The sequence below is a fragment of the Pseudorca crassidens genome, chromosome 2 (assembly GCF_039906515.1).
Source record: "Pseudorca crassidens isolate mPseCra1 chromosome 2, mPseCra1.hap1, whole genome shotgun sequence".
Taxonomy (NCBI): Eukaryota; Metazoa; Chordata; class Mammalia; order Artiodactyla; family Delphinidae; genus Pseudorca; species Pseudorca crassidens.
This window is the reverse complement of record NC_090297.1, coordinates 109,521,509-109,530,423: the sequence shown is the minus strand read 5'-3', so window position 1 is coordinate 109,530,423 and position 8,915 is coordinate 109,521,509. Positions and strand designations below refer to the sequence as shown.

At 38.8% G+C, this 8,915-nt stretch overlaps 1 protein-coding gene across 1 annotated transcript; it reads left to right on the top strand.

Annotated features, from left to right (window-relative positions):
- Positions 1–5,525: 5,525 nt before the first annotated feature.
- Positions 5,526–6,220, top strand: LOC137219362 (cytochrome c-like). Its single transcript, XM_067727814.1, has one exon. It carries the CDS (start codon positions 5,643–5,645, stop codon positions 5,958–5,960), a length of 318 nt encoding a protein of 105 aa, XP_067583915.1. The 5' UTR covers positions 5,526–5,642; the 3' UTR covers positions 5,961–6,220.
- Positions 6,221–8,915: the final 2,695 nt, after the last annotated feature.

Genomic DNA, 8,915 nt, shown 5'->3' with positions numbered 1-8,915 from the left:
AGCCTAGAATCTAGTAATTGTATAAGAAATCTGCCTTGCTTAGTAATGGAATGAGAATCAACAATTGGTCCTTGAGGTTTGGCTCCCCTTTGAGTTTCTCTTGAAACAAGTACTACCCGTCCCTCCACAACAGTCCCCAGAGCAAACCTGGCCCTAAGAAGAGCAGAAATTCTTTACCTTGATTTCTTTTAACACAGCTGAGACAAGCTGGAACTTTCAAAAAACCAACTACCGGTTCTGGCAATATTTCTTATAACCATCTCAAATGTTAGGTAAAATAGTATAAATATTATTTTAACATGTATCTATGCTTGCAAGCAAGTAGAAAAAAAATTCTCAAGTCTCATAATTCAAGGGAGAATTTAAAACCAAACCAGAATAGGAAACCCATAGGTGGATATGGAAGCTGCCTAAGGGCAAAGAGATTCATTTTCTAGGAGTTTGAGATCTAAGGTCATGAAAAGAAAGAGACATTGCTGGGAGAAAAAAAAAAAAAAAAAGGACATCCTCAGTAAAAAAAGGTTGACGAGATAAAAGGATACCACAGACACAGGGAAGCTTGTCCACCTTAGCCTGGGATTACAGTTATAATTTATAACCACAGGCCAGTGCCTCATGTTGGTTTGCCGTTCTTCCAAAATATACTACACATGTGGTCTGAGAATCCCTAATTTAAGTAATTAAAATAAAAATTGGTCCCAGGCAGGTGACCTGGATTTTTTGACAGAAACCAACCCAAAATTAATCTAGAAGGACTTGTCTTCAAAAAGTTACAAAAGATGCTCACAAATAAAGTCCCACTGAAGATGAACTCATGGTGGATTGTTTTCTTGTGTGTTTTGTAATTTTGAATTATGAGTTCACCTTCAGTGAAAGTTAATATACTCTGTAAACAGTAGAATGAGACTGCCAAAAAATTTCAAATTAAAGAAATATCTGATAACTGTTATAAAAATAAATGTTTTGGGACTTCCCTGCTGGTTCAGTGGTTAAGAACCCACCTGCCAATGCAGAGGATGCAGGTTCGAACCCTGGTCTGGGAAGATCTCACATGCCACGGAGCAACTAAGCCCGCAAACCACAACTACTGAGCCTGTGTGCCACAATTACTGAAGCTCGCACACCTAGATCCCATGCTCCGCAACAGGAGAAGCCACTGCAATGAGAAGCCTGTGCACTGCAACGAAGAGTAGCCCCCACTTACTGTAACTAGAGAAAGCCCGTGCACAGCAACGGGCGCCCAATGCAGCCAAAAATTAAAAAAAAAAATTATAAAAATAATTATAAAATAAATGTTTCAATTTATTTAAAACAATAATCAATTTAAAATGTAAGAAAACATGTAGACACCATGAAAAAGAACTAAAAGAACTATAAGAAATTATATATATAGTTAATGACATTTAAAAATCAATGAATGGAAGAAAAGGGAGCCCTCCTACACTGTTGGTGGGAATGTAAATTGGTGCAGCCATTATGGAAAACAGTATGGGAGTTCCTTAAAAAAATAAAAATAGAGTTGCCATATGATCCAGCAATCCCACTCCTGGGCATATCCAGAGAAAACTCTAATTCAAAAAGATGCATGCATCTCAATATTCATAGCAGCACTATTTACAATAGCCAAGACATGGAAGCAACTTAAAAGTCCACTGACAGATGAATGGATAAAGAACATGTGATATACACACACACACACAAAATGGAATATTACTCAGCCATAAAAAATGAAATAATGCCATCTGCAGCAACATGGATGGACCTAGAGATTATCATACTAAATGAAGTAAGTCAGACAGAGAAATACCACATGATATCACTTACATGTGGAATCTAAAATATGATACAAATGAACTTATTCACAAAACAGAAACAGACTCACAGACATAGAAAAAAAATTTATGTTTACCAAAGGGGGAAGGGGGTGGGGAGGGATAAATTAGGATTTGGAGGATTTGGGGATTAGCAGATACAAACTACTATATATAAATTAGGTAAACAAAAAGGTCCTACTGGATAGCACAGGGAACTGTATTCAGTATCTTGTAATAAACCAAAATGGAAAATAATATGAAAAAGAATATATATATATATATACACATATATATGTGTATGTGTATATATTTAACTGAATTACTTTGCTGTACACCAAAAACTAACACAACATTCTAAATCAAATATACTTCGATTTCAAAAAATTAAAAGTAATTTTTCGAAATTAGTGATTATATTTGGCTAAGAATAAAAGATAAAAAGAAGAGATGGTGGCTTAACAAGTTACAATTTTCTCACCTAAAATTAGTTTTGTTTCTCACATAAAATTCTGCAGTGTGGCCACCCAGCCCTGGCATTGCGGTTCCACAGCCATCTGGGACTGATTCATCTTCTACCTTTCTATTTACAACTCATAGGGGGTGACACTTGTTATTTTGGTTCAATATGTAGTTCCAGCCATCAATACACAATCCAAACAGGGAGAGGAAGGAAGGGATAAAGTAGGAAAGGGGCAAAGGGTGTGGATCTATCCTTTAAAAAGAATCCTGAAAATACTTCCACTGTTCCTATTGCCCAGAACTGAGTCACATGGCCATGCATAGCCGCAAGAGAGTCTGGGATATTTATTCTGGACAACCATGAAACTGAATCTGAATCTAAAATGTGATACAATTAATTAGGAGTTTAATTAATGTGGAAGGAAGGGAATATAGATATTGGAGTAAATTAACAGGTGGCAAATGATATATTAAAAAGAGCTGAAAAGAGAAATCATGAATGGGAAGATATGTTGAAATAATTTCAATACAGTGTTTTCTGGAATAGAGAATATAAATGTCCTACATGTTTCTAATAAGACTTCCATAAAAGAAAGAATGAGTGAGGGGAAATATTTGAAGAGTTGTTGCCCTAACATTTTCAAGAACTAATGAAAGTCATGAATCCTCAGAAACACAAATCTCAAGGGAAAGTTATAAAATGTGCCAGAGAAATGAAAGAGGTTACCTCCAAAATATAAAAATTTGGCCGACAGCACCCTTCTCAAGAATTAGTGTCAAAAAACAGTGGGAAAATATCTTGCAAGTGAACCAAGACAATATTTGCCAAGCTGGAATTCTATATCCAGATAAAATATCATTTAAGGATGAGGAACAAATTAAAATATTTTAGATAAAGATGGATTTTGACAATCATAGATAGTAGCTAAATGAACTAGCAAAGTAGTTACTTCAGGAAGGAGGAAATGGAATCCAGAAAGAAGGAATGACCTGACATAGCAATTGGGAGGGGTGGTGGTGAAAATGGGGATAAAAATAAACAAGCATTGACAGTATAAAATACTAGAAGTGATGATGGCTAACTTGAGGGTGTTAAGATGAAGCTATAATATTGGCCAACAATAAAATGTAAGGCAGGAAGAGAACAATTAGGGTTACTGTGCTCTAGAGTGTGTCAGTGTAAAGAGCTGTCTAGCAGATATGATATCGAATTCTGACCCCACTACAGCTAGTTGTTTCCATGTTATCCCTTGTAGGCTTGGATTAAGATTTCCAACTCTAGCCCACTTTGGCCCCAATGACAGGTGTCTTTCCTGAATCCTTTACTTCCAAACTCCCTGCCCATTTTTTTTGTTGAGGATTAAAAGACAATAGTGGTAGGGATAAAAAGAAAAGGGCAAAAGGGAGACCAACCTGGGGCGGAAGAAGCCACACAGCTTGGTGACCGGTCAGATACAAAAGCAAGGAAAAGGGAAGATTCAGAGATCTCACTACAGTTTTCAATGTGGATGGTGACAGAGACCGCACCTTGTGAAACAGAAAAATGTGAAGGAAAAAAAAGAACCTCATTTGAGAGGTAGTTATGTTTAGTATGAGATGTGACTGAGATATCCAAATGCAACTATTCCATAAGAATCAGAGGCTTTCAATCTATAATTTGCAGGAAATATCATAGCTGGAGATGGCGATTTGGGAAACATTCATGTAAGGGAATCACCCAGATTGTGTCTTTCTGTCTGAAATCCTAACCAAGAACCTAGCACATATTAGTCCCTCAATAAGATTGTGAAGAAAGAGTGAATGAATGAGATTTCTCTATAGAACGTTGGATCGTTACGGGCTGAAACTTAGGTATGATACACAGATTTAGAGGTGGAGCTAGGAGAGAGAACAGAAGAGAGGAAATTATTAAAAAGCCCAAAGCACAGAAACACTGAGGGGAAGTGCAGTGTCACAAAGGGAGAGGCAGAAGCTGATCAACGGTGGACAGTGGTGCACAGAGAGCTAAGATCCTGGGAACTGAGGAAAGACCATTGGAAGCAGAGCTTGAGTGATGACTTGGCAACCCTGGAGTGAGGTCATCTAGCATAATGGTTGGTTGGTGGGACAAGCATTATTCAGCTGGATTAAGAAAGATTTAATAAAAGATAAAACAATGAATGGCACTTTCAAAACTGGGATAAGACACTAAGAAAAGAAAAGATAGATGGACATGATAGCTGGAGATAAAGTTAATGCCCTCATTTTGTAAGCAAAGATAACTTTAGTATGATTGACAACAAGGGAGAGAGACCTAATGAGCCCCCAAATATGGTTCACTAGGGCTCGAGGATAAAGTTCCAGGAGCTTTGGGTAGTTGCAAAAGGCCCTGCCTTATCTATTCCCTGATCAGCTGTATAATCTCACCTGCCCTGGCTTCCTTGAGCTCCAGTCATGCAAAATTGGGCTACAAAACGTGTACTCACCTTGCCAGCCTTTGCATTTAAGGCTGTTTTTTTTTTAATTACATCTTTATTGGAGTATAATGGCTTCACAGTGCTGCGTTAGTTTCTTTTGCACAACAAAGTGACTCAGCCATATGTTTATATATATCCCCATATCCCCTCTCTCTTGAGTCTCCCTCCCACCCTCTATTCCACCCTCTAGGTCGTCGCAAAGCACTGAGTTGATCTCCCTGTGCTATGCTGCTGCTTCCTACTAGCTATCTATTTTACATTTGGTAGTGTATATATGTCAAGGCTACTCTCACTTCGTCCCAGCTTCCCCCTCCCCGCCCTGTGTCCTCAAGTCCATTCTCTATGTCTACCTCTTTATTCCTGCCCTGCCACTAGGCTCATCCGTAGCATTTTTTGTTTTTTAGATTTCATATATGTGTGTTAGAATACAGTATTTGTTTTTCTGTTTCTGTCTTATTTCACTCTGTATGACGTACTCTAGGTCCATCCACCTCACTACAAATAACTCAATTTTGTTTCTTCTTATGGCTGAGTAATATTCCATTGTATACATGTGCCACATCTTCTTTATCCATTCATCTGTCGATGGACATTTAGGTTGCTTCCATGTCCTGCCTACTGTAAATAGTGCTGCAATGAACACTGGGGTACATGTCTCGTTTTGAATTATGGTTTTTTCAGGGTATATGCCCAGTAGTGGGATTGCTGGGTCATATGGTAGCTCTGTTTTTAGTTTTTTAAGGAACCTCCATACTGTTCTTCATAGTGGCTGTACCAATAAGTGGTGCTGAGTTTGGTTGCATTTTCACCCGTACATAGGCGCGGACCGGCGTGTCCTTGGGATTAGAGAGCGGGACGTTTGGCTTGTGAGCGGGAACGGCTTAGTTGTACACGGAGAAAGAACGATTTAAAAATGTGTGATATTGAGAAGGGCAAGAAGATTTTTGTTCAGAAGTGTGCCCAGTGCCATACTGTGGAAAAGGGAGGCAAGCACAAGACTGGGCCAAATCTCCATGGTCTGTTTGGGCGAAAGACAGGTCAGCCTGTCGGATTCTCTTACACAGATGCCAACAAGAACAAAGGCATCACCTGGGGAGAGGAGACACTGATGGAGTATTTGGAGAATCCCAAGAAGTACATCCCTGGAACAAAAATGATCTTCGCTGGCATTAAGAAGAAGTCAGAAAGGGCAGACTTGATAGCTTATCTCAAAAAAGCCACTAATGAGTAATAGTTGGCCACTGCCTTATTTATTATGAAACAGCTGTCTCATGACTTTTTATGTGTACCATATTTAAATTGATCTCATACACTAGAATTCAGGTCATGAATAGCTGATGTAATATTTCTGTCCTGATTTAAATAAGATTGGCTTGTGGCTAAATGAATATGGTCAGCTTTTTGAATTTTGATAGTAATTCTGGTTCAGCAAGTACTGTCAGTGTTTTCCCCTTCTAAAGAGATGATTAAACTTGAATAAGGAATGTTAAACTTTTCAGGGATATGGTGAATGCCTTCTCAAACCCTATAGGAGATTGGTTTTATATTTAGATTTCTATAACTGGTTATATTAATATATTTAAATATTGAGAAGCTCCCTTCACTGTCTCATAGACCAGCAAGATTCACCTGTGTTTCAAGTTGTGTTCATTCACCTGTTAAGGCAAGGGCTGAAGACACACTGACAATGTCCACTGTATCTTTTTGGTCTTAAATATGCCAATTTAATTAAAATTCTCCATCTAAAACATTGCGTTTTACTTAATGAAGGGCATTTTAGTGTGGTTTATGTATAGCATCAGATAAAGAATATTTAGTACTTCTCACATTTTAGAGATGATCTTTAAGATCAGATGTTTTTAAAATTCACTGTGACATGATAGGTTGGGAAACTTGCTTGTGAATTCTTTACAAAGTCAGACTAAGTTATAATTCAGGATTGTCTTTTAAACAGGTATTCAGAAACACAACTGTAGAACTACTGTAGGTGTGTGATTGGTAATGATGCTTTTGCCAACTCAGAAGGGTTAAGGTAGAGGAGCTCTATCATTAGCACAGATTTGTAAATTATCTGATCATAAGGCTTGAGAATTAAAAACAAAGTCACAGATTAAAAAAAATAATAATAAGTGGTGCTGGGAAAACTGGGCAGCTATATGTAAAAGAATGAAATTAGAACACTACCTAACACCATACACAAAAATAAATTCCAAATGGATTAAAGACCTAAATGTAAGACCAGACACTATAAAACTCTTAGAGGAGAACATAGGAAAAACACTCTTTGACATAAACCACAGCAAGATCTTGTTTGACCCACCTCCTAGAGTAATGAAAATAAAAACAAAAATAAACAAATGGGACCTAATTAAACTTAAAGGCTGTTTACTTTAGCTTAAACATTTTTTCCTGTCTTCTCAGCCTGGCCACCTCCTATGCATCCTTCAGGACTAAGTTTAAACTATAGGTTTTGCCAAGCCTTCAGCAGCATGAGCGGTCCCCTCTCTGTGGTGCTGACTTCAAGCATTTAACCGTATTGTGACATTTGACTCTCTCTCTCACTGAATTATTAGAGAAGAGTTACTTGCTTGTATCAGACAGTACGTAGAGTATAGTAAGTACACAAGTACGTAGGGCATAATAAGTGATCAATAAGATTTTCATGAATGAAAGATTGAGGTTATGAACAGAAAATCACCGGACTGGGGGTGGGGGGCATAAAGGGAGAGGGTTGATTCCTGACTTTCAGGTACAGGTAATCACATTTCATACCCATAGAAAAATAGCCTTCAAGCACTGCAAACTAAGTTTCCAAGCATGCAGAGCTGATACAGCTACTTTATTGGCAATAGATCTTATACATTCTTAAGAACAAGATACATCATTAAATGAGATACATTGGGAGCGGTAGCTCTTGCTCTGATGCAATGTCTACAAGAGAAGAGAACATACTTGCTTTTCTAGGGTAGACTATCATATATCCTGAGTCAAACTGACGTATTTCAGATTTATCAGGGCCAAATCATTCTGATCTTCTGCAGCGTCATTAGAGAGGATGTTTTCCTCACTCTATGAATGCCAGTTTTCCTGTTCAACAAGTTCCACTGAGTTAAGATGAAACTGCTGGGGCTTTCCTGGTGGCGCACTGGTTAAGAATCTGCTTGCCAATGCAGGGGACACGGGTTCGAGCCCTGATCCAGGAAGATCCCACATGCCGCAGAGCAACTAAACCTCTGCACCACAACAACTGAGCCTGCCCTCTAGAGCCCGCGAGCCACAACTACTGAGCCCTCGCACCTACAGCCCGTGCTCCACAACAAGAGAACCCACTGCAATGAGAAGCCTGCGCACCAAAACGAAGAGTAGCCCCCACTCGCCACAACTAGAGAAAGCCCGCGCGCAGCAGCAAAGACCCAACACAGTCAAAAATAAAAAAATAAATTTAAAAAAAAAATTTAAAAAGATGAAACTTCTATCCCTCCTGATGGAATCTCCTATTATAACTGTTCAATGATTTAAAGAGTACAAGATAGATCATGCAACAGGAAGAAAGATCTTGTGTAATTAACTTGATTTGGATGAGATCCTTTAGCTTCTGCAGTTCTGCACTCTCCTGGTTCTCCTCCACCTGGATTTCTAGAATCTAAGACCCAAAATTAGTCTTATGAATTGTCTGAGTAATTTCTCTGATTTCATCTTTGCCCTCTCCCCTTGGGACTCAGCTTCCTCTCTAAATGCTCGATTTCCCCCTCAGCTCAACTCTTGACTTTCTGTTTGCCCATTCATCCATTTGTTCATGCATTCACTCAACACATATTGACTGAGTGCCTTCTGTGAACCAGTCTCTGTTCTTTACACTGAGGTTGCTGCAATGAACAAGACAGACAGACCAGGTCTGTCCTCTCAGTAACTTTCAATGAAGAGGTGGAACCACATTCATTCCCAAGGAATTGACTGTCATCTCTGGATGACTAATTTCTATGTGTTTATATCAATTTTCAGAGATCCTATGTCTGGAGTTCCAGCCCCACATCCTGCCTCATGGTCATGTGTTGCTAGCACCTCAAACTCAACGTGTCCTGGACCAAACTTACTCCTCCTCCCCACATCTCTTTTCTCCTGACTTCTCTGTTTTGTCAGTGGTATCATCATTTCCCAATCACCAGTCACAAAGCCTCAGAGAACC